The following is a 27,136-nucleotide window of genomic DNA, read 5'->3' on the forward strand; positions in this document are numbered from 1 at the left end:
TGAAGGTGACCAATCAAAGGTGACTACCCTACCTATTTGTTAGACAAACTGAGCGTGGTCAACAGGTCAGTTTAATCCAATTTTAAAAAATAGACCTCAGAAAACATAAGAATCTTCATCATTACTGTGCAGTTTTTATCTGTAGGTTCTTTTCTTTTCTTTTTTTTTTTTTTAAAGCAATTGGGGTTAAGTAACTTGTTCAAGGTTACACAGCCAGTTATTATTTCTGGGTGTGGTACTGAGTATCTGAGCCCAGGATTTGATCCAGGTCATCCCGACACTGGAGCCAGTGCTCTTACTCGCTGAGCCACCTGGCCACCCCTAAGCAATTGGGGTTAAGTAACTTGCTCAAGGTTACATAGCCAGGTGTTTCTGGGTGGGTGCTAAGTGTCTGAGCCCAGGATTCGAGCCCCAGGTCTTCTTGACACTGGAGCCGGTGCTATTACTCGCTGTGCTACCTGGCCGCCCCCGTAGGTTATTTTCATGGCAGCTATGTTCAGATAACTTTTGTATGCATTGTTCGCAGGGAAACAAAACCTTTGCTTCTCTAATGTCCCCCATTGCTTCATTGATCAAGTCACCTGGAAAGGATTTGTAAGAAATGTTGGCAGTTTGGTTTCCACAAATTCTATAGGAACAATGGATGTTTTAAAAAAAGATCTTGCACAGGACATGCAAGAAAGAGGGGCCTGAGCTAGGCTGGCTCGGGCCAGTTGGGGGATAGTCACCAGCTTTTCATGAACAAACATGCTTAATGGGCAGGTTGGGAGAGTTGCAACCCAGAAGAATTGGAGCCAATCCCAGTTCTGAAGGAAGGAACACAGCAGGAAATTCAAATGAGAAGAACATAAAAAGGGCTTACCTTTGTCTGATCTTTTGTAGTCTTTTTTGGGAGGCTACTCATTTAATCATTGCAGAATAAATGTAAAATAAAGATAATGAAACTTCCTGGATCCTCAACAAGCATGGTTTATTCCTAGACAGAGCATATTTTATTTATAACAGATTCTTGCTGAATTCAGACTGTTAAATCATCTACTTTGAAGGCTAGTTTGAGTAAAAATGAATATGAAAAGATCTATTAAGGCACAACTAGGTGGGGCAGTGAATAGAGGGCACTGACCCTGGAGTTAGGAGGAACTTTAGTTCCAATCCGGCCTCAGACACTTAACACTTACTAGCCATGTGACCTTGGACAAGTCACTTAACTCCAATTGCCCAGCCTTCCCCACTCCAAAAAGCAAAAAAACAAACAAAAAAAAAAATAAAGAAAAGATCTATCATGTCCCAGGAGCAGAAACTCTGGAGTAGCTTTCTGGTTCTCTACTTTCTCTCCAAAAATGGCTTTTTGAAGGGTTCTCATAGATAACTCTACTTGTTAACAGACCCCTAAAGAGTTGTGATAATTAATGCCTTATGATACTCTGAAAAATTTGTTCCAGGCCCTTTTTTTTCTTTTCAAATTGAGTTTCTTTAAAATAAATTGTATGAAAAACAGACATGGGCATAACAGTTTTTTTCCTTTTTTACAAATGTAATGGGGGTATGTTGATCGCCTTTGTCCTGTGAATGTAGAGGGATGTATTGACAGGGATCAGAGAGGCAATACTTAATACCATTTCCCACTTTAATTTCTTAGCCTGGTCCGCAGGAATTTTAAACTACTCAACCACCTGGATTTGTGGTTTGAGTGGGCTGCCACCTGGTGGACGTATTCAATATCACAGTCCCTTGAAGTAGAATAATTATCTCAGCGCCACACGACTTTTCCTTAAATTTAAGAAAAGCAACCAGTAAGCTGATCTAGACTGTTTGTTTTGCAGAGTCCATACACGGTTTCCCGAGTGTCACATAGTCCAAATAACTGCCACAGAGTCATCTGACTCTTCGCCTGTTGCTCATACCTCATATCCAATCAGTTGTCAGTCTTTTCAACTTCATTTCCACCATCTGTCTCCTTTTCTTCACTCACATAATTACCACCTTTGTTCATGTCCTTGATACATCTCTTGCCTGGACTATTGCATTATTCTCCTAATTGATTTCCTTGTATCACATGGATCCTCTTTCCAATTCATCTTCCACAGAGTTGACAAATTGAAGCCTCTAGGATAAACTACAAAATGCTCAGTGGCATTTAAGGCCCTCCACAATCTGGCCCCAGTCCAATTTCATAGACATTACATGTTGCTGCCCCTTCTTATTCTGGAGAAAAACTTGGAGGAAAAACTTGGAACTATGCCCAAAGGGTTATAAAACTGTGAATACCTTTTGATCCAGCAATAACATTAATAGATTTGTATCCCAAAGAGATGTAATGGTCATGGGAATTTGAAGATCTTCCCTGCCCCTTAATAGGTCAAATGTAATCACATGGAGCCTGTGGGGGGAGGAGTTTGCTGAAGGGTAGAGAGAGAATACTGGAGCAAAGCCCAGAGGAAGCTGTGAGTCAGAGCAGTTAGTATGGTGTCAGAGAGAGGATGCAGGCAAGGATACAGGTAGGCTTGTGACTGTTTATGGGAAGGTTTTGGGATGGTGATGTTCTCTACAATGTTATTGTGTATAGCTTTCTTTGTTGCTATGGTGTTGGGATTTGGCTTTCTGGTGTCAGAACAAATAGTTTGTTTCTGTCTTATATATGGAGAATCTGTTATATTTTGTGATTCAGAACTATGCCAGCATATTCACAGTGGCTGTTGGTGCTGTGAGTACTGCGTTGGCACTGCATATGGTGATGAGAATGGGATTGTAAAATATCAGGCCTCTATTTGGAGGCAGAAGGACATTAGAGGAAGAAATGGATATCCCAAGATGGGAAGATTTAACTTATTCTTTCCTAACAAGGGAGTAGGCTAAAAGCACTGGTCCTTGTGAAAACAGGGAACCAAGGCTACAGAAGGGAGAACCTAGAGATTTAGAAAGATGTTTGCAAGGAATACCAGTAAAACCATGGAAAGAACTAACAGGTAACAGTATTATATGTAAAAGCAGAGACAAACTGCTGCAGGAGAAAGCTCAAATGGAAAGGAAGTTAGCTGATTTGCATGAGAAACTTTCTGTGGCACAGTGTTTGGACTCTCCTTGAGAAGAGAAAGCTGGAGAGTTTCAGGTAGCAGAAGAAAGGGCTGTTGTGGGTTTGGTTCAGAAAAAGAAGAAAAAAAACTAACAAAAGGAATGTGCATGTAGCTCAGGTTGAGCCTAGCTGCTGCCACTATGATTGCCAGAAGAATGTGGGAGGAAAATGAAACAGTTAGATGAGGCTTCTCAGGCAGAAGTTCACCCCACACTAAGAAGAAAGCCAGAAAATCAGGGAGTAAACACAGTCTTCAGGGAGGTAATTGAGAATTTTACTTACTAGCAGATTCATGATATATTAAGTTGATTCACCCAAAGGATGGGATAATCGTTAGTGCCTTGGAAGGAGGCTGTATTGTCTTCACTAATTGAAATGGATGCCTTTCTATAAACCAAAGCTGTAAGCTTGAAAGATAGGCTTTGCCATATGTATTAAGAAAAACAACACCACCACCTGTCTGAGGAACCCACAGTCACGAACTCTTTTCCTATGTGTTACTATATAGGAAAGAGATTCTACTTTATAACACTAGATTTAGGAGACTCACCACCCCTAGCACATGACTGTTGTGACCATTGATTCAAGGAAGAGTTTAGATAGCACTCAAAGTCTCTTTGAACAATGAGCTAAGCCTTTTCAATGTTCTTACAGTATAACAGAACATTATAACTCTAAAGAATCTTAATAATAATATAATTTAAGCCTTTAATTTAGAAATAAATAAATTAAAGCCTAAAGAATAAAGTGATTTGTCCATACCCACAGTAATAGATCCAAATCTTGAACTCAGGCTTTCTAATCCTGGTAGGTGGAGCAGTGAGTAGAGCACCAGCCCTGGAGTCAGGAGGACCTGAGTTCAGATCCAGCCTCAGACACTTGACACACTTACTGTGTGACTTTGGACAAGTTACTTAACCGCAATTGCTCTCCAAAAAGCAAAGAAAAAAAAAAGAAGCAAGCAAGAAACTCAGTACTAGTGATTGTTTCCATAAGACAATGTTTTACATTTGCCAATGTTTAAGCCTAAAAATTAACTAAAAAATTCTATTAGTAGGATACAATCTGATTTTTTTTTTCCAGAAAGAAGGAAATAAATTAGGCACATGAATCTCTTGGTTATCCCCTGGCCAATCAGAACTAATTTCTAGGCCATAGCCTTTTTCTGAATGTGAGTTTAGATTGACACTACACAGCTCCCGTACAGAGTACTGTTCCAGGAACTATAGGATGAAAATAGAATATAAGAAAAATATTGTTCCCTGTTCTTAAGAGACCTTAGTATTCTACTGTATAATCTCATTATATTGATAGATTACAAACTCATGAAACAATTTGTATATATTTGCAAAGCAACACATGGGCAAGTACAGATAAACAGAACCCAATCTATACAGAATACCAAAGTTCTGGGGAAACAAGAATGAATAAAAAAAGCATTTACCAAGTGCTCTAATGTGCAATACCCTATGCAAGAAGCTGGTAGGGTTACAAACAAAAATGTGAGACAGTTCATTTCTTCAAGGAGCTTTCATCCTGTTGGGGAAAGCTAACAATATAGGGGAATTGTGGCCAGAGAAGGGTCAGTTTTATTTTGAAAGTCACAGAAATGGTGAGTGGAGTCATATGGCAGTCAATTGACATGCCCTTTCCAAAAGTGTTGGCAATCTTGACTTGATTACTATTGCCAGAGCAGAGGCTGGAGAGGATGGAGGCAAGGTAAGACAAGATATTTGGGTTAGATAGATACAAAGCATGAGAAGGGCTCATAGTATATAGTAGATTAGGTAATTTTTATATTCCCTCACCCGTCAGGACAGCTCATCCCCGGAGAAGAATTCCAAAACTGAGTGGATTAACTATCCCCTATATTCCCTCAGACCAGCAGCAAGTGGCACAGCCAGCCAGTGCCATGTGGCAGCTTCAGCTCCTGGCCTGCAGAGTGTAGAGGGATCAAGCAACCAGTCTGAGGGGTAAGTGCTCTTGCTTTAACCTTCTTGGATCTGGATTGCAGCCTAGGGTGGAGGTCCTGGGGTGGCCGATTCCTGCCGGCCTGCCGGGCTGTCCTCAGAGGGAGGTTAGCTCCTCTGTGTCATTTTGTGGGTTCTGCAGCTCCAAAGTTTGTTTAGAGTCCCCTTTTACATGGATTGGGGAAGGTGGAAGCTGGAACAGTGGGGAGGTCCTGCTTCTACTCTGCCATCTTGACTCCCCTCCTTGCTTTTATGATCTTTATTGGAAAACCCCATTGCAGATAATGTTGGCTCTTGATTTTAGTTAGATATTACTTATCATGTTAAAGAAAGATCCATTTATTTCTTTGCTTTCTAGCATTTTTTTAAAACAAGAAATCACATGGTCAATTATACATATAGTTTGCCTAATATAACTGGTATAAATCTAACTTGGTCATAGTGTATAATCTTTGAGATATGTTGCTATAGTCTCTCTGCTAACATTTGTTTTATAGTCTCCCTGTGTCCCCATCTGATTTAACTGTCCTTGGTTTAGATATTAAGATCATATTTTTCATAGAAGGAATTTGGTAGTGATGGGGCACAGACTCTGGGAAACCCCTTGAACTCTGACTGAATCTTCCCGCTTTTTGAGGCATTTGCCTGGGGCCATGTAATAGTAATGGAATTCAAAGATTCCCCTGTATTGGCTTGGTTTTTGGTTTGATTGTGTTAAAACCCAGAGCTTGTTAATCCCACCTGTGGGATGGACTTGTTGACAAAAGAGAGGGCTGAACTGGGAGGTGCTGGTGACGTAGATTTGAAGAGACACAAGAGAGAGGCAGAAGAACTTTTTGGAAGCAGCACCTTTGGAGGCAGAGAGACTGAGGGGATTACTGAGGGCCACTTTGAATTGCCCAGGACTTTGAGAGCTGCCACCCAGAGCTGCCGAGGACTGAGGAGACATGGCTGCTATTCTGGTACTTTGTCTATCTGTTTTGATGTTGTTTTGCCAGATTTGTCCACTGGTGAAAGACAGTCCTGTTGTTGCAGAGGTCTTGGTACCTTGCTGTTGGTTCAGAGCTCCTGAGATTGTTCTGCAGACAGAGAGTGAATACTGTCCACTGGTGAAGGTCAGTGCTGTTGTTGCAGAATTCTTGGAACCTTGCTGTTGGTTCCGAAGCCCTGAAGAAGGATTTTCTTGTTGTATGTTTACAGAAATCCTGGGAGAGGGTTTTGCTAATGTTTTCAGGGGTCCTAGGACTGTTCTGCAGACAGAGAATGAATTAATGAAGAGACTGGCAATGTATCTTGTGGCCTTGCTAAGCTTTGTCTCCCCAGGAACAAAGATTGCTGAGAACTTGCCTCTGTTAAGATGAAGAAAAGACCTCCATTTGGGTATTAAGTGCTGTGCTTAAACTTGTTGTAACTCTGGGGTAGATTCAATTGTGATCCAGGGTGAGGAACTTTTGATCTTTTTGTGTTCTGATTGAACAAATGAATGTACTTTACTTATGATTGGAAACTAATCTCCATTGAGAAGAGGGGCTTTGTGAGGGACTAAATGAAGGTACAGCCTAGGGGTGGAGTAGTATTTAGAACAGGGACTTTGTAATTGACTGAATGAATGTAAGGTCCTGGGGTGGGGTAGTACTTGGAGATTATTTAATCACACTTAGTAAATGCTGTATTTTGAATGATGTCAAATGAATATTTTGATTCCCTCTGTTCTTAATTTTTCACTGAATAAAATGGAGAGCACCTATGCTGGTATTTTGAAGCTTGGGAAGTTGCCTTTGCTTGATAATACATTACAGGCCATAAGCCTTTCTTATAGCTAAACTCAAATCTCTTAACTTAGTCTAGTCATCCATTTTCCAGCTACTTCCTACCCTTGATCCTATCAAAATATCTATACCCAAATCTGTTACCCTTAAGCTAGCCTAGCCCTCCATTGTCTGTCATCTCCAGGCAGCTTCCAGCTATTTCCCACCTTTAATCCCATTACTGGAGTCTGACCTCAGTTCATCAAAGATCTCTTCCTTAGACTCCTCAAGAGGAGGTTTTTCCCCAAAACCCTCCTCTAGACCACCGCTAAATCCTCCCACAATCTTTCTGTATGTAAGATCCATCTTGCCTCCATGATGATCCTGAGAATTCAATTAGCACAGACTCACTCTGCATCAGATTATTCTGGCCCACTTGTCCTATACAAGCATCACAAATACCTAGGCTCTTTGATAGTCTACCCATTATAGTGAATCTTTAATAAACTGCTTTACTTTGGCTGAGAGAAGACTTAAGACAAATTCATTCAGCAGGACCTGGAGTGTTGGTATTTTGGGGTTTTGAGCACCCCTAAACCCTAAACTTCAATGTATGATTCCCTAAACCTCAACAGTAGGACCCATTCTTTTCCTGTTTTTTTTTTCCCCCAAACAAGTGAATATAATATTGGGATGAATTGATATAATTCACATAGAAATCCATAAAGTCATAAGGTATTTTTATTTGGGAGTTCATTGTTTCTTTGTTCCTTTTTTGAATCCTATATGTGTAACTCAAGAGACATGGGGGAACAATCCACCTTTTGTCAGCTCTCCTCCCAGTTAGATGCCTTAATAAATTTCTAAGTTTATTTTAACTCTTAGTTTCTTTTCCACCGAAAAGTTTTGGTGTCAGAAGTGGGTCAGTTTTAGAAGCTCAAAGGGTAGGACTGAACTAGATAAGATCAATCTGTATGGTGAGAACTAGGTGAGTAACCTTAGTTATCCAGTGGAATGCAATATTTCTCCTTTGTTTGAATTCTACATAATGTTGGGAGCTGTGTGACACCCTGACTCAGAATAGTCTCAGAGTAGATTTATAACTAGCTTAGCCATCCTTATTAGCAAATGAGTAGTCCTTTAAGATTGATTACCTAAGGACTCTGGGGGCAATGCTACCATCTGTTAAATTTGATCATCAATACTGTCTCAATCTTTATTTGTCTCTCTCCTTTTCTTTTCTCTCCCTGTATTTCTCTCAACCCTTTTGTGGCCATCAGAAATAAACTAGTTATCTGCATGTGGTGGCAGCCACTCTGATATCCTAGTGAGCATGGCACTGTGATTCAGGTCTGAAAGGCAAAGACCACCAGTTGAACCACATGATGGGCCCATAGGCAATATTTCATCAGATATTTGTGTTGTGTCTTCTCACATCCTAATATCCCTTTAGTTGAATGAGTGACCTTGATGAACAGTTCACTTAATATCAGTCCTACAACTATTCACTCAGGATAACCCTAGGTTAATGAGGGAACCTCCAAAGTGTATAAGTGAGATAAACTGTTTACCAGGGTTGGATGTTTATGGAGTAAATCCCAGCAGTAGAAAAGCCCCTTTTCTCCCACCCTATGAGGTTCTCAGGAAAATATGTTGTGCCATGTCTGGTGTTATTTGTAGATTGTACTACATGGAAGATTCTAAGGAGCAATGCAGCTGAACAACAAAATGCTGGAGGAAAAATGCAGAAAGGGAGTTTGGAATGGTGGGTGGAGAAAATTAATGAAGTTTCATACTTGAGACAGTTCTCCCACCTTTCTACAATCTGATGCTAAACTCTCCTTCCCAATAGCCCGAGATTTCCTCCCACTTCAGACTTTTGGCTCAGGATGAGGTTTTAGGAATTAAAAAAGAAAGAAGAACTTCAAAATACTTTCTCTCTGTCATTTCAACACTAGTCAGATTGGGGTTACAAGTAAAGAAAGGAAATCTTTTTCCTGGTTTGTAGAAATTTATGGCATTATAAACTAATTAGAGAGAAAATCTGTAACTGAAAAAATCTTTACTGTAAATTTCCAAATTATAGTTGAAAGATTTTATAAATGCTGAAATATTTTAATAAGGATATGAGAAAGTAGAACTACCACTGTAAATAATTTGGAATGGAGCTAATTTAAAGTAATGGGTTCTATAATTTGTGGTGCTGGCAGTTAGTGATCTTTGGAAAACTTAGATTTTGAATGAGATCATCTGCAATTATAAATCTAAACTAAATTGTGTTATAACCCATTTAAAGTGAGATAATCATAATTCTTTGCCCTCTATAGTTTGATGATACCTTAATTTAAAAAACATCTCATATTTGGTACTAAGGTGATATATTTAGAAACTGCATGAACAAAAATTAAGAGGGTAATTACTCTGTACTGTTCTTTTGAATGTGGTTTGTATAAAATACCAAACTGATAGATAATGAACTGATTATAATGTAATTATTTATAAATGCATTAAACCAAATTGATCATGGCAATAAATTTAAAAATCCATAATATGGGTTATGTTATTGTTAGGTTTACAAGTTTATTTTATAAAGAATGTTTTTTATTTGACAGATTTAATTTGATAGATTTTTACTTGATAGATTGCTTGGCCATTAATTATTAAAATCGTGAAAGTACACCTGGAATAGTATGTACTGAAGTTACATTTTCTTTATTACAGACTGATCCCATATTTGAAGAATTATAGTGGTTGCCTCAGATATAGATATTTGTCAGCCCCAAGAGTTAAAGTAGCTAGTGTTCTTCTGGAATTTGAGTGAACTATTATATATTCATTGTTTCTGTATAATCACAGCATGTGTTTTTCTAAAAAAAATTTTAATGATTGATTTCTTCTCTAGGATGGAGTTAAACTGAAAAAGAATTTATATATATGATTGACTTTATTCTGTACCCCATAATACTAACAGAGAACATTCCAGAAGAGTTTCAGAAATTACTGTATCATGTTGGATATGAAAACAGCTGGGATGAAATTGTAGAGAAATGAAAGGGACTGCCATTCCTAGGACAGCTCATCCACACCACTATGTAGATGGGGAAGTAAAGAAGTTATCCATGAACGTTGAGGAAATTAAGGAATTGAGTGGTTAGGATGCTGGATGGAATATCAACATATGTGTTGAAGTACTGAATATAATGGTAAGATGTGAGGAAAGAGTAAGACTGAGCCAGATACTAGCTCTGATACAAACTCTCAGAATAAAGGTTACCTTTCTTGGAAAACAGTGGATAATACTTGTGCTACTACATGGAAAGTGCTTGGTAAGCTTTGAAATGCTATATAACTGTGTACTTTTATGTCTGTTTTATTGGCAGAAAACTTATAATAGAAGAATTACCTTTAACTTATGCCTTAGTTTGGGCTTAACCATGATGAATGGCTTAGCCATAATAGATTTCATTTCTACAACAATTAACAGAACGTAAGCTATTTCTTTGAGAGAAGTGCAAGCTTCAGGGCCACAAATCTTCTGAGTCAGGACTTCATTAATATTCATCTTTAAAAGGATAGTTGGGATGTTCCTTGAATCTAAAAAGGGAGAAATATACAAGTACAAGTCTTATGCATTAAAGAAATATCTCCAACACACCAACTCCAACAACTTATCTTCCCCCAAATCCAATCTCCTCAAAACACCCATTCCCAGATTAAGAAATACAATCTTTGTTAGTAGTTTGTATTCTTTGGCCCACACATCTAAACATGGAGTGAAGACTTAGCTATAGATCCCTCTTGCCTTGGGTTCAAGCAGGCTTTTTCCAGTTTCCTTAAACAAAAAACATTTCTGTGATACAAGGAAAATAAAGGGGTGGTATAATAAACCTGGAGAAAGAAATAGCAAGCATCTCCAGTATCTTTGCCAAATAATCCCATATGGGGTCACAAAGAGTCAGATGTGACTGAATCAACTGAACAGTAAACAATTGGTCCTGGCTCTGGCATCAGAAAAGTTGGATCCAAGTTCTGGCTCTCTCATTTAGTGACTGAATAACTATGGGAAAATTACCACGATGCCTCAGAAGCTCAATTTCATCATCTTTAAAATGGAGAATAATAGTTTTTGGACTACTTGTTTTACAGGATTATTTCAATGTTCACTTAAGACTATGGGTACCAAGGACTTTGCAAACATAAAGCAGTATGTAAATGCTATTTCATTATTATCATTATCATAATCATTAAGAAGGGCCATGTATCAAGGAGTATTTGGAAGCGTCTGATTTCAAAATCATAGATTTAGGAAAATGAAGCCAACAGAGGGGAAGTGACCTCCCCAGCCACCTAATGAGAATAAAAGCAGTCATGGGAAGAGGTGTGGGGCTTCTCTGAACCTCACTTCCTGAGGAATGATAGAGAAGTACAAGAATCCTTGTAGGAAAGGGGTTTGGAGGAAGACACACTCAGTTTCCTTCATCTGTTCTTGAATGTCTATCATTATATCCTTCCACAGTAACATTAAAAGTATTGCTCTAGTGCTCATCTTCACAGAATATAGACCCTACGGCACCCTTCATGTCTCATTTGGAATCCTTAAAGATCATCTAATCCAAACTCTTCTTCTTCCAGATTTTTTTTTTTTAAAGCAATCAGGGTTAAGTAACTTGCTCAAGGTTATACGGCCAGTTATTTCTGGGTGTGGTGCTGAGTATCTGAGCCCGGGATTTGATCCAGGTCATCCCGACACTGGAGCCAGTGCTCTTACTCGCTGAGCCACCTGGCCACCCCTAAGCAATTGGGGTTAAGTAACTTGCTCAAGGTTACACAGCCAGGTGTTTCTGGGTGGGTGCTAAGTGTCTGAGCCCGGGATTCGATCTCCAGGTCTTCTCAACACTGGAGCCGGTGCTCTTACTCGCTGTGCTACCTGGCCGCCCCTCAGATTTTCTAGGAAACTTAGATTCAGAGGTGTTAAGGGACTTGTTCACTATCTCATAGCTAGTAAGTAAGCATCAGAGACGTAATTAGAACCTAATTTTCTGACATAATGTATTGTTCTGTTTGTATGAGAGAAGTTTGGTTGCTAAAGGTGGAAGAAAAGGACCCATTTTACAACCAAAAAATGATATTTTATATTTTAATATAAATATATATAATATAAAAATAATATTTTAATAGAAAAAAAATGCATTTTTTCTATTAAACTATAAAAACAGAAATAGGAGGACTACATAGAGAACTGAACAGTCACATCTGAGGGCAGACAAATGACTGAAGTTGCAAATACCTTAATGCAATTTTATCCTTGAGCCTCAATTACTGAAATGGCTTTTTTTAGACCTGACCCAGAATAGTTGCATAGGAGAGGTCCACAGTGCTGCTTCAGATAAAAGGAAGAGGAGATTTGATGACCATTGTAAAACATTATACTTGGTAGATTTATAACTTCTCTGTGAAGGACTTCAAAAAAGACTCCTTCCTTTAAAGTGCTGCTCTATGTCCTGCAGTCACAGACCTCTAAGACAGAAAGTAAGATGCTAAGAGTAAAAACTCACTGATCAAAGATCACGTAGCGAAGGTTTTTGTTAATGCCGTCAATGTCTTTCATGTCTTCTAGAGTCAACTGGAACTCAAACACCTGCCAGGGAAGAGAGAATATAGATGGCTAGGATCTGTTTATAGAATGGATATGGAATGGAATAAGCAACTTGACTGATTGAATCAATCACACTCTCTACTAAGACTCTTGTTCTTGTATTGAAGGTGATTCGGCTAGCTAAAACCTTTAGTGGAATCACCCTTTCCTGATTCCCCTTTTTAGAATTGCAACCTTTCCCTTAATCTAGAAGTTTCCACTTAGTTGTTCATGAACCCCTTGGGGATTCAGGATATTGGTCCACCAGGTTCATGTTGAAAAAAAATTTTTTTTCTGCTTTCTATAGCAAATAATTGCCCCAAATTTGCCTTTTTTTGTTTTCCCTTGTGACAACAGGCATGTATATGTGTGAAGCAATATAGGTTTGCTTCTGAAAAAATTAAAAATCATTATATACACAATGATTTCTGTATCTGTGTGGCTGTTACAGCAAACTGACCACTTCTGACTTAATGCAACATGTTCTTGAAGTTTCTCCAACTGGCATCAAATTGTTCTGAAGTAGCCATGGTGGGGGCAGGTAGGTGGTACCGACCCTGGAGTCAGGAGGACCTGAGTTTAAATCTGGCCTCAGACACTTGACACACTAGCTGTGTGACCTTGTGTCACTTGACCCCAATTACCTTGACTTCCCTCCACAAAAAAACAACCCACAAACAAATATCGATGGCCACAGTGAAAAGTTTGATGAAATAGATTCCCAATAGGTAATCTGATGCATGAACATACCCTCATTTGCATTATAAACACATCAGAGAGCTCCTTTATTCCTTTCTGTTACCATACAATTTTATATCATCAGTAGTATAATGACATGATCAAGATTCTATGAATATTTTCATTCTTGCAGTACAAATAAATGTCAGGCTGTTTGAAAACCATGATCACTTAAAAATCATCTGGAAACTATCATGGACTATCACAAGCATTCAGCAGAAACAAACCTTATACTGCCTCTTATTGCAGTATTGAAGCTATTTTCTGACGTAAATATATCCTCCACTTGTGATATGATTCTTTAGTTTGGTAGATTTTCAAATAAAATGCCTGTAAACACTGGTCAGTGTTTCAGCAGAATTTCTTTGATGATGTAGCCAGTATGCCAGTGGTAGAAAAGAATGAAGCTATCTCTAAAGAGATCCTCTCCATACAAAAGTTAATGTAGATGTAAACATTGTTAAAAATGAAGCAATATATTGTACCTTACGCACATTTATTTGTCATTTAATACAGTCTTGTTATTAGACAGTAGAAAAGTAAATTTTTTTATCATTTAAATTTGTAAGTTAGGTGATATTTAATTTTGTAAATTAGCTAGGTGACTAAAAATTTTAAATGAACTTACATCTTACAAGCAAGTTAGCTTGTCAAATTCTTGTGCCATTTTCTGCCATATTATTTATGAGAGCAAACATTTGCACTTCATTCTTATTTTAAATTAAAATACAGAAATAATCTTGATGTGGAAACAGTTTTAAAACTGTGTTTATCTGTTGTTGAGTCAAATATTATAAAGCTCTGTTCAAATAAAAGAGTAATATCAAAATTAAGTTTACATATGGTCATTATATCACTTTAAACACATTCCAAGTTGGAACATATTTCATGTTATTCATATTCAACAAGGTTGGTAAAAGAAATATAATATGAAGTCTTGCAGCTAATTATAGGACATGAGGAATTATAGGACTTACTGGAACACCTTTTCAAATTCTTAGCAAATGTCCCACATAAAATATTCATAATTATACTTAGAGTTTTATTTTGCATTTAGAGTTTTCATAATTATTAGTAGAATAACATTCATATTTTATAATTATATAATGTAATGTCATTTTGGAGCTTTTTGTGCAAAATTTATCACTGTTATCTTAAGCACTTAATAAATACATCTAAAACAGTATTATGAATTGGATATGCAATTACCCTGATGGTTCACAACACATTGTATGTTGTTGTTGGAAAGGGTTTGGGGAACAAAAAAATTAGGAACTACTCCCTTAGTCAACATTTCCACAATGTAAGAAACAAATGTTCCTGAAGCATCCTTATATTTATTAATTCTCTTTTTGCTAATGTTATTGCTTAAACTCTTTTATTCAGGTTTTGAGGGTATTAGGAGGGTAGACCATGATATCTTCATTCATATGGATTTTTACCAAACTTGAGAAATTTCTAAAATATTTTAAAAATCATTATGATGCCCTCTCATATTGCTATCATTCCCCCAACCAGATCCCCCTGATAAAATTCAGGCTGAAAGACTCTATGCCCAATACCCAGTTATCTTCTTCTTCATCAAGTACCAACTTCAAAGCCCTGTTGCTCTCCTTTGCATTCCCTAGAGACAAATAATTTAGCAATGAACAAACAGCATTTAGGATCTATCACTTTGTCTAAGTTAGTTTTAGTACTAATTAAAACAGAAGATGGCAAATAAGGTAGAAACTAACTGAACTCTCCCAAATTCACCTCTAAACAACAATAAAATAATGCCTCAACATGAATTCTAAAGCATCAGAACCAATGAAAGAATTGGGTGAAAAAATTTTCCAGCCCAAGACGACTCAGAAAGTCAGCAGGAAAGATCTGTCTCATAGGCAAAAGGGTAGCAAAGGTGAGTACAGGCAGCATCCAGTCAAGCCAGCAGCAATGACCTGAGCCCAGGAGTGGGTCACTGGCCCTGGACTAGCAGGCCAGAGGCTAGACCCCATAGCTCCTCAGTAACAGGCAGCTGAGACATCTCTCACACCTAGAACAGCAAACCAAGGTGAGCTCCCTCACTCCTAGCACAAGAAGCTTGGGATGGTACCCCCTCTACCCCAGGAACACAGTCCAACAAGAAGGTCATGACAGTCTCAAAACAGTCACAAAATAGACTGGGAAATTAGGAAAAACAAACAAACAAACAAACAAACAAACAAAAAAGAACCTGACCACAGAGTTACTATGGTGACAGGGAAGATTAAAACAAAAACTCAGAATAAGAAAACAATGTCAAAACACTTACATGCAAAGCCTCAAAGAAAAAATGTGAAATTTGTGTCATTCCCAAAAAGAATTTGGCATGCCCCAAAAGAACTCCTGGAAGAGTTTTTAAAGGGTTTTAAAAGTTAACTAAGAGAGGTACAAGAAAGGTTGGGAAAAGAAAGGAGAGTGATGCAAAAGAATCATGAAAAAAAAGTCAACAGTTTGGTAAAGGAAGCACAGAAAATGGAAAAACATGTACAAAAATTCACTGAAGAAAACAACTCCTTAAAAAGAATTGGCCAAATGCAAAAGGAGGTACAAAAGCTCACTGAAGAAGATAATTCCTTAAAAATTAGAATTGGGTAACTGGAAACAAATGACTCCATGAAACATTAAGAGTCAATCAAACAAAATCTAAAGAATGAAAAAATAGAAGAAAATTTAAAATGTCTCACTAGAAAAACACCTGACCTGGAAAACAGATCCAAGAGAGACAATTAAAAACAACTGATACTATGATTAAAAAAAAGGACTTGGACATCATATTTCAAGAAATTATTAAAGAAAACTGCCCTGATATCCTCAAATCAGAAAGAAATTGAAAGAATCCACCAAGTGCATTCTGAAACAGATCCCCAAAATAAAACTTCCAGGAATATTATAGCCAAACTACAGAACTCCCAGGATAAGGGCTGCTTCAAGTAGCCAGAAACAAATGATTGAAATATTTATTGTGGAATCACAGCCAGGATTATACAGGATTTATCAGATTCCACATTAAATGATTGGAGGGTTTAGAATATGATTTTCCAGAAGGAAAAGGAGCTAAGATCACAACCAAGAATCACTTACCTAGCAAAACTGAATATATAATTCTCAAAGGGAAAAATCGATATTTAAAGAAATAGAGGGCTTTCAAGCATTTCTGATAAAAAGACCAGAGCTGGACAGAAAATGTGACTTTCAAATGCAAGACTAAAGAGAAGCACAAAAAGGCAAACAAAAAAGAGGGGAAAACATAAGGGATTCAATAAGGCTAAACTGTTTCCATCTCTACATGGGAAGATGATACTTGTAATTCTTAAGAATTGTATCACTATTCATCCAGTTAAGTGTATATATAGGGGTGGCTAGGTGGTGTAGTGAGTAAGAGCACCGGCCCCAGAGTCAGGAGGACCCAGGATAGGTTCCGGTCTCAGATACTTAACACACACACACACACACACACACACACACACACAAAACTGGCCGTATAACCTTGGGCAAATTACTTAACCCCAATTGCTTTAAAAAAAAAAGAGTATATATAAAGAGGATTAGGGATTCTGATGAGATGATATTTTAAAAAACCACCAAAAAAACAAAATAAAACAAACAAACAAAATTAAGGGATGGAAAAGAAGATTGCACTGGAAGAAGAGGGAAGAGAGGTAGAAAGAGACTTAAAGAGGGAATATCATACACACTCCACTGGATATAGAAATCTATCTTAACGTATAGGGATTAGAAGGGCAGGTGAATAAGAGAGGCAGGGGGACTGACAGAAGGGAGAACAGATGGAGGGAAATGGTGGTAAGTAGCAAAACACTGGTGAAGAGGAACAGGTTAAAATAATGAGAAGGATGAACAGGGGAAAAATAGGATAGAAGGAAATACACAGCAATCAAAACTGTGAATGTGAAAGGGTTGTACTTACCCATAAAATGGAAGCAGACAGCAGAGTGAATCAAAAACCAGAACCCTACAATATGTTGTTAACAAGAAACACAACTGAAGCACACACACACACACATACACACACACAAACACAATAAAGGGAAGGGGCTGGAGCAGAATCTGTTATGCTTTAGTTGCTGACAAAGGCATTAAACTTAAATGCAGATCTCAGTGTCATTCTCTTAATCAATAGAATCCTTATTGCCTTGAGGATAAAATATAAACTCCACAACTGGGCCGGAACCTATCTTTCTCTTGGTTCCTCACACACAGCATTGCATCTCCTCTCTCCTTCCTTTTACATTAGCTATCCTATATGCCTGACGATAATTCTCTCTTCATTTCTACCTCACAGAATCCCTTTCTTCCTCTGATATATCTCAAGTACCAATTTCTATATGAAAGTTGTTCATTATCCCCTTGACTGTTAATGCTCTGCCCTTCAAACTATGTATTTAACTACTTCGTATTTATTGTCTTTATATTATATATGTGCATCTTATAAAGTGAATAAAAAGAAAGCAGTTATTCCAAAGTGTGTGTTATATAAATACCACACATATCGTCTCCTAGAAAAATTTAAGTGAACAAGTAGTATCTTGGAAATCTATTGAAAATAGCAGAGAATATATGTGAATTCACACTTCTATCCACTAGACTGAATTACTGAAGTCCACTAGACTCTTCAGAAATCACCTTCCTAATGACCAACCTTCAGACTTCTCTCTTTTTTCATAATTTTCTCCAATATCCCATTCACAAACACCATAGATTCTGTAGCTGCTTAAAACAATTCTGCCCATGTCTCTTTACCTCAAAGTTTTCTTTTATCCTCTTTTCAGTGAAGCTCTTTGCCAGGACTACCACCCCTCGCTGAATCTGGTATCGGAGAATAACCTGGGCTGGGGTCCGATTGTGCTTCTTGGCAATGGCTCCCAGGACTGGGTCTTCTAGGAGAATGGGAGACTTTTGATCAGTCCTGCAAGGGAAGAAAAAAACCGTTTTGAAACCGTGGTCAGGGAAATGGAGCAGAGTTCAACAACATATAAATAGTAATTATCCTTTACATTACTCTAGTTTTTTACATTTTTCAAATTATTTCTATAAATATCTCATTTGAGCCACCATGAAGTGGGCAAAGCAAATGTTATTATTTTCTCTTTACATATAATGAAATGAGGTTAAACTATTTCAATGTCATACAACTAGTAAAATGCCAGTTGGGAATCAAATCCAGTTAATTATAACCCCACACTCAATACTGCTTCCACTACTAAATGCTGCATAATTCATAAGCATTAAAAAAATTGTGTAGTCAACATTATTAGTGATTAAGGAATCCATTCCAGACCCTGGATTTTTGGTTTGCTTTTTATTTTTTTTACCATTCAGCCTCTCTGTGGGATCCCAAAGAACTGTATGCTACCAATATGATATCCTTTGACTTGCAGAATTCCAACAATTTGCTCTGGTTCAGGTAAGGATGGCATTCCACCTGCAGTCCAATAAATACTGAAGTTATAGCTTATAAAAATAAGATGCATGAGATCAAAAAGAACAATCTTAAGCATTTTAATAATTAAAGGACTTGAGAATTACCTAGTTGCAACCCAAATGACAGAATGTTAGCAATAATATATGTCTTTTAAAGGCCCTTTTCACACAAAACCATTAGTGCTGAAGGGGGTAGAAAAAGTAGTTTGGGGCCAAGGAAAAGCCTGAAATCAATTAATTAAGAATGTATGATTCACATACAGCCATTGCTGAATAGTTTGACACCTGAAAGAAGAAGGAAAAGAACTTTGGTTTAATAAAAACTGTTTAAATGTGTTGGAAGAAACAGAGCTTTTAGGAATTATTGGAGCAGTTTTGCATAGAAAATCAACTGCGTAATAAAACTAGACTCAAATGACCTCATGGATTATATAGGATGAGAACTTGCATATCTGTGGGAAGTTTTATGGTTTAAAGGGTCAAAGGAATAAGTTTTATTTATTAAAAACTGGGAAATATGAATAGGATGAAATAGTTTCAAGAACAAAAAATGAGAGGTAGGACCAAGATGAAGATAAGAATTGCAGGCAGCTATGGTTCCACATACATTTGTCAGGAAGGGGAAGGATAGGAAAGAAACTGCACTAGAAAAAGAATTGTTTTACCTGGTTGCAGACAGGTTTATATTTAAGCCCAGGTTTATTCAGGATCATCTCCAATTGCCTGCGGTTGAAGTTGGACACTCCAATGGACTTCACGAGGCCTGCATCCTTACATTTCTCCATGGCCTGAGTAGAGAGGGATTGTGAGTCACTGTGAACCTTAGAGGACATGTTGAGTAGAATCCTTGCCCCATTCATCACCTGCCCTTGGACTTTTCACTTCCTCTCCTCTGGTTTGAAAAAAGAACCTCAGGAGAGGGCACGTCACAGAACTAAAGCCTGGAAGGGGCTTTAGATACAATTTAGTCCAACCTCCTCATTTTCTTTTCTTTTTTGGTCAAGGAAATCAGCATCTAGAGAAGTTAATGTCAAATGCCATCCATGTAGTAAGTAACCAAACCATTATCTGAGTTCAGGTCTTCTGATCTTTTTACTATCCTGATTCTGAGGACAGCTCTTCACCAGGCATATTTCTAGTTTTAAGAGAAACATATTAACTGAACTTCACCTACATGACTGACTCTCATATACCTTTTCCATCAAAGTATGAAAACCTGGAAGTTAAGTGATTATTTCAGTAAATGAAATTTAAAATCATGGGAACCCAAAGTCAAGATGCTCAGAAATATCAAAGTAACCTTTCATTCTGTGAAATGGGTGACAAAAACTTCACTACCAAAAAAAAAACAGCAACAACCACCAGAAAAACAAAATCCCCAGCTTCTATCTACTGTCTCTTGTCCTTACTTTTTGTTATTTTCTAGCACACCAATTACTTTCTCTCCTGCCATTCCCATTTAAATTGTCCTGAGTTCTTTCCCCTTGATATGAATCTGACAAGACACCAAAATTTCTTGGAGTTTGGAAGAAATCCTGAGAGTGCAGCTCTTTTCTCTTTCTCCTCATTCTATAAACCACCTCAGGGCACCCAAGATCCCATTGTCACCAACAGAGGCTCCTACGATAATATCTTAAAGAATGTAATTCTCTGGATGTTCTGATTAGCCTGTCAATCCTCATTTAATCCACACTGATATCCTTTTCGTATTAATATAGAATAATAGAGTAAATCATTAGGGTCAATAGACTTTGCTATCTTTTAGTCCAATTACTCTCCTTTTTCAGATAAGAGTTGACATGTGTAATGGTTATGGGATTTAAAGATCTTCCATGCCCCGTTGGACTTGCTGACGTAGCAGGAAGGGGCGGAGCAAAAGGAAGCGGAAGCCAAGCTGGAGTTCCTGTGGTGGCTGGTGGTGGTGGTGACGGCGGCAGCAGCAGCAGAGGCAGCGGCAGCGCGAAGCCCTTTTTGAGTTTGCCAGAATTTCTGCTAAGGACTCCTGCTGAGGACTGCCAGGGGTCGGAGCTGCTGGGAGCGCGCTCCCCGGACGCTGGGTGGTTGCTGTGAGTGGGGAGAGGAGGACCTTTGCCTGAGGTAGCCTGTTCTGTTTTAAAGGCTTGAAAATGTGGGTGCTTTCTACTTTATCTACCTGTGCCAATGTCATAACTACTCTGATGGCTTTCACCTTCTGGTTTTGGGACTCAGTCTTTTGGTATCTTAATAAATTTTCCAGCTTATTCCCCCATATGGCAAGCATGATGTATTTTGTGATGGATAATTATATCAGCATATTTGTAATCTCCATAGGCATTGTGAATATGGCATTGCTGATACAACATGACTCACTCAACATCCCCAAATCAATGTCAGACCTAAAATTAGAAGTCTAGGTTTCTAGTCCTGCACATATTCCATTTAACAAGCTGCCATGTATCTTTTTCATTTGATAAAATTCATTTCCAACTACCCGAAGAGCTTTCTCTCCAGTCACAATCACTTTTAGGTGGGGTTAACTTCACAAAGTCACAGAATATTTTTTTTGGTCTGCTTCTATAAGTCACCTACCTCCCAAGTATCACATACATCCCAAGTATCTCCTTCCACCTACCTCCCAAGTGTCACGCAAATCCACAGTATCACTGATAAATTTCAGATTTTCATCCGTTAGAAACATTTTTTTGCCAGGCTGTAATTAGAGAAGGGAAGACTGTTTTTTTTGAGAAATTCAACCAAGTGAGTGATTCTATTCAATTCTATCTACTGTGTATGTTGCATAAGGAACTGTGGCAGATGCCACAAACAAAACATGAAATGGTAATATACTTCTTGCCTTGTAGGAGCTTACCTTCTACTAATAGGAAGCAAGTACATAGATAATTTTAATACAAGTTCCCAGGACCAGAGATGTAGACCTGGAAAAAATCTTAGAGATCAACTAATCAAACCATGTTTTTTCTTATATATTTAAAACTTTACTTCCTAATTTAATTTCATAGTTCTAACTGATAATCTGTGCCACTTTTTAACTTGGTAGTCTACTGATATTTAAAAAGAAAAGATGTGTCCTTTAACTTGATTAGTCTAGAATTTTTTTATACAATTGTAGTCATTTATATCCATTCACTCACTTACTTATAAAGCATTTATTAAGCACCTATGATATGTAAGGCTCCGAGTTTGTCTCTAGGTTTACCAAAAGGAAACAATTCACTAGATTAGATTGAAACTGCTAAATTTTCATTTCCTTTTTTTTTTAATTTGCTGATTAATCAGCCTTCCATAATTACTGGTCATTTTGTTTGAATAAATTCTCACCTCCCCTAACACATTTATTCCTCTTCCTTCTCTGACTCCCCTCTTGTCCCTCCTTAGTCCAGTCAAGTCCCCTGCTCATTTTATCTTTTTTCCTCATACTTCCCTTTCCCTGCATGGATAATAGAATGGTTCATGTATTGCTTCATTGGCCAATCCTGTCTTCCTATAGGGTATTGCTATTTTTTTTTAAAGCAATTGGGAATGAGTAACTTGCTCAAGGTTACACAGCCAGTTATTTCTGGGTGTGGTGCTAAGTATCTGAGTCCGGATTCGATCCCAGGTCATCCCGACTCTGGGGCCGGTGCTCTTACTCACTGTACTACCTGGCCACCCCTCGGGTATTTATTTTAAACATCCATACTCACAGCTTCTCTTTCTTTCTCACTGACCAACAGACAATGTGGGGTTCCTGTTTCTAGTATGTAACAACTAAACCATCACCCAGATTCTTAAGGCTCTTTGGACTTGTTGACATTTCTCAAATTTCTTTTGTCCCTTACATTTTTTGGAAATAACTGAGGCTAAATGACTTGCCCAGGGTTACACATCTAGTAAATATTTGGGGCCAGATTTGCACTCAGGTCCTCTTTACTCTGGGGCCAGTGCTCTATCCACTGTGCCACCTACCTTCTCCTGTCCCTTGCAAAGACTATTAAAGAAGACAGCCTCCAGAAGTAGAGGTAGGCAGCCCAGCTCCCACATACTTGCTCTGGCAGAACAGGACTTCATTTCACATTGAATAATGATCAAGAAATTTATGAGAAACTATACTAAGTGAAACCTTCTAATCCAGAACTGTACAAAAAATCATCCAGTAGCCCAGAGACAAGAAAAGCATTCCCTTTCCCTATTCCCAAGCAAAGTTTCCCTGAGAGATGTGGCATCTATAGTCTGCAATGCTCTGGGTCTAAGTTCTACAACAATGGAGGACTCACCTGACAAGGCCCTAGGGTACAGACCTTGAAAATTCTGTGGAGAAATACCTGGAAGAACTACTGACGTGCTACTGAGCTTAGGTCAGAACAGCCAAAGTCAAAAAGATCTGAACATTGTTCTGAGATATCTAAATGGCCCTGAAAACTCAGCTCTCTGGATGTCAAAGAACACGGACAGTCAAATTCTAGGAGATGGAGGTCAGTGCAAGAATCCAGGGAACCCAGATTAAGGCCAAGCAGAGCAAACCACTTCACCCAAAAGACCAGCAAAGGCCCTTGCCTGACCCTAGAACGAAGCCCCATTTAAAAAAATGAATCCAGAGATGAATAAATCAAACACCCAAAGTAATAATGAAAAAAAATTATTGTGAATCAAACTAAAAAAAAGAAAATAGAGATTTAACAGTGTAACAGATTAAGAATACAACATACAGATGCAAATATATCCAATATCAAACTATTCAACAAAAAGAAGACCCCAGTTACTTGGATAGGTGCCCATTATTCAATAAAAATTGCTGGAAAAATTGGAAAGTGGTTTGGAAGAAATTAGATTTAGATCAATAACTCATACTTTATGCAAACATAAGCTCAATTTTGCTTTATTTCTAATCTAGGCAGGTTTGCTCTTCCTGAGGCAACCTGGGGGCCTCCTGAGATCTGTGCTGGCCTTGGCAGGAAGGACAGATAGGCAGTAGGAATACTACAGCTCCCAACTCTCTAACTCAAGCAATCCATCAGCCTCAGCCTCCCCAGGAGCAGATGTGGAGAAAAAACAGGCAACATAAATATTATGTGACATCTTTATAGACTAAAAATGTAGAAATCCCCAAGCCTCCTAACTAATGGTTAACATTAGAAAGCCCTTCACCACTACTCAATGAGAGTATGAGGTTAAGGATGAGCTTATCTCACTGTGTAGCTTCTTCCTCTCCTTGGATAAGAGATATGGAAGTTTTTTCTAAAAGGACTACTTACACAATTGTCTAAGATGAATTATAAAACTTTGTTCTCTTTCCCTTATGCCTTGTTCTTGAATATCTTTTTTTTTTATTCTGACAGTAAATCCTACCATTTGTGTTCCAAATACTCCTTTTTTTTCTTTGACTGATACCCCAAGTCTTTTCTGTGAAATGCTTATTTTTTCTAGCCTAAGTTGCTACACAATGCTGCTGATTGGCTGTGCACTCTAAGCAGCCTGAAGGTCATAAAAACCACATCTATACTGTGAGGGATAACTTGCAGTGAAGTTTCCCCATTCTGAAACATCAAATCTAGAGTGCTTCAGCACTAGACCTAAGATTAGAAGTCACCTGACCTTACAGGAATCTGGGACTTAGAGCAATGGAGACCCTCCTCAGTGCCACCCCAGCACAAGATACACCAAATAAGGACAAAACTGCTTTCCTGGCCTTGCATTGGACACCCACATGTTTCCATGTTCTTTGTCTCCGAGATAGATTCCCATGCTTAGATTGTGAGCCCACCACCCCACCACTGGGAGTGAAGGCCAGTTAGAGGATGGGGTTTCTGGGTTAGGGGGTATATAACCATGGGCTTGCTTCCACATGTTGCGCTCCCTGGTGACAGGGGCAGTGCCCTTTCTCACAAGAAAGAATAAAGACCTTTTCTGATCCCAGACTCAGACTCTGAACTCTTTCATCTCACACAATACTAGATCAAAGGAATATGAATTTGCTATCAGCAAGAGTAATTAGCACTCTAATAAATCTCTAAGTTTTTTCCTTCTGTCTTTGACCCAGTCATTGGACTCTGCTGATAGGTCTGTATCTCCCAAGAAGTCGAGAGAATTCCCCAACTCAGGGACTATAGGCATTCACCACCAAGACCAATCCCATCTCTTAAGTTAAATCAGGATAGCCTTGGAAATGTTTACTTATAGGCATGTACTTTAAATATTAAGACACTAACACCCAATCCTATCAAGAATGGCTTTTTTTTTCCTGTCAAAACATAAGTCTGCAACCCTCTAGACAAAGCTCAAATAAGGACAAAGCATTCCTTCACTTCTTATAGAAGCAGGGCTGAAAACTGCTAAGGTAGAAATCAGAGAAATGTGGTCCAAAAGTCTTTAAATACCTAGAGGGGGTTCTAACACTTACTTTAAAAGAGACAGGCCAATGGATAATATAAAGGTCGATGTAATCAAGCTGGAGGCTCTTCAGGGTCTCTTCCAGGGAAGGCCTGACCAGTTCTGGGCGGTGGAATGTATTCCAAAGCTAAAGGGATTGAAGGAACATTCAAAGTAACATTGAGTATTCTTAATCAAAGGAATTCCAAGGATAACAAATTGTGACAATACTAGGACAGCAGACTGAGTTCCCAGAATGGCCAATTTACAGATAAATGTGAAGTAGCTGAAGTTCAACCTTGTCACTTAATCTCTCTGTGCCTATTTCTTTGTTTGTAAAATGAGGGATAATGAATAAATTCTACCTCCAAGAGTTCTTCTGAGGGTCAAAAGAGATGTCACATGCTTTGTGAACTGCAAAAGGGAACTAGAGAAATTTACCCACTAGAGCAAGGGTCCTGAACTGTCTTTTGAAGGAGGTTCTGAGTGAATGTACACCCAGTTTGGAGACATCTCTGGATCATGGGGTTTTAAAAGAAGTTATAGGCAAGTTGAAGCTAGAAAGGTAAGAAGGACAAGAAATAGTCAGGGAGTGAGGTGCTTTCCCTGGACCAAACCTACCTGACCAAGTGAACAATGAGGTATCCTCCCAACCGAGGTTAATGCCAGAATTTTGAATATTCATGAAACTGTGTTTTGGTAACCTATAGAGATTTTCTTCCACCTATGCAAGGAAGCTGTAGCTACAGAATCAAATGTCAAAGGAGATGAGAGGGAAGCAGGCATTGAGATACAACACCTTCACCTTCACCTTATCAGTTGGGTAAGTGCCTAATTTTCCCTACATTGTTTCCTAAGATTGAACACAAAGATGATGTAGTAGCACACAATAGACAACAGGCTAGACTTGCAACTTTCTATGCCTCTAGTTTGGGAGATGGTTTCAAGAAATGGTAAGCAACATTGCTATTACTTTCATCCCTTATTATTTACTTTTCTTTCTATTTCACTTTAGAAACCTGAATACAATTTAATTAATTGGAGCCAGGGGCTTAGATTATTCTGATTCAAACCCTTGCCCCAACAAATTAATGTAATTACTTACATCTTCAAATTTCAAAGTGCTAGAAACCAGGCATCATTGGGGAGTAAAGGAAAAGAATAAGGAGCTAGAAAAGATCGATAAAGTGTATTTTAATCCTTTTCTTGTCTAAATTCAGTTAAATATGGATGACGAGACAAGACTATGAGAAAACCTTTGAATTAAGCCCATGAGGCTCTTCAATTAAATAGCGTGTGGCTAAATTTCTACCAAATTTGAGTGCACATTACTGCTGTTCAGAAGCAGTTAACCCCATCTAACCTTCCTTCAAAATTAGTTACAGTCTACTTTGTTTGTCTTGTCTTTAAGTCATTGTTCTTTGTTTTCTCAATGATAAGGTGATTTTAAAGAATGACCAATACTCGAATACATATTTATGAATTGTATCCTTTGCATTACATCTGGAATTTAATTTCCTGTTAGACAATTTATTTCTAATTTAGAAAAAAAGTACAGGTTTGTTGAACACTAAATTCCACAATAAGAATATTACTTTCCTTCACATTAACTCCGCTTTTCATCTATTAATAAAAAAAATCAGGGGTGTCCAGGTAGCACAGTGAGTAAGAGCACTGGCCCCAGAGTTCACTGGCCCCAGAGTCGGGATGACCTGGGATGGAATCAGGGCTCAGACACTTAGCACCCACCCAGAAACGCCTAGCCATATAACCTTGAGCAAGTTACTTAACCCCAATTGCTTAAAAAAATCCACTAACTGATCATCTCATATTCTTCTCACAGTTTAGTTGAGGAACTTACGTCCTGTCTAAAAGTAGGAATAATTTAAAGTCTTCAAGATTAAATATAAACTGCTAGCACAATTATGGAATTATCAGCTCAGAACTTTGAATCCACTTAATGCCAAAAAATTACATTTGGCATGTCATAATAAGAGGAGCAATCTCACAGTTGGTCATTCAGAAAATATGGTGACTATACCTACTTAGTTTTTCCTGGAGGTGCTCATTTCTCTCATTGTCCTTGAGGTGATTTCTTAACTATTTCTTTGGGAAAATTAAATGTCTAGCTATTTTAAATTGCTCCTGAAGAAATAGGAGAGGG

General features: G+C 38.2%; 1 protein-coding gene across 1 annotated transcript in view; it reads right to left on the reverse strand.

Moving 5' to 3' along the window:
- Window positions 1-10,147: 10,147 nt before the first annotated feature.
- The window catches only part of LOC138165836 (prostaglandin-E(2) 9-reductase-like), a 29,846-nt gene continuing 12,857 nt past the window's right edge, over window positions 10,148-27,136 (reverse strand). Inside the window, exons 3-9 of the mRNA XM_069094178.1 lie at window positions 25,004-25,120; window positions 21,239-21,316; window positions 19,293-19,415; window positions 18,519-18,628; window positions 17,947-18,112; window positions 12,347-12,429; window positions 10,148-10,385 (exon numbers count right to left, since the gene is read on the reverse strand). Coding sequence (XP_068950279.1) covers window positions 10,343-10,385; window positions 12,347-12,429; window positions 17,947-18,112; window positions 18,519-18,628; window positions 19,293-19,415; window positions 21,239-21,316; window positions 25,004-25,120 — 720 coding nt within the window. The 3' untranslated portion in view covers window positions 10,148-10,342. The remainder of the gene's footprint in view (window positions 10,386-12,346; window positions 12,430-17,946; window positions 18,113-18,518; window positions 18,629-19,292; window positions 19,416-21,238; window positions 21,317-25,003; window positions 25,121-27,136) is intronic.

This window comes from Petaurus breviceps, unplaced genomic scaffold (assembly GCF_028583685.1).
Source record: "Petaurus breviceps papuanus isolate PSGF00001 unplaced genomic scaffold, PetGlider_PUasm1.0 216, whole genome shotgun sequence".
Taxonomy (NCBI): Eukaryota; Metazoa; Chordata; class Mammalia; order Diprotodontia; family Petauridae; genus Petaurus; species Petaurus breviceps.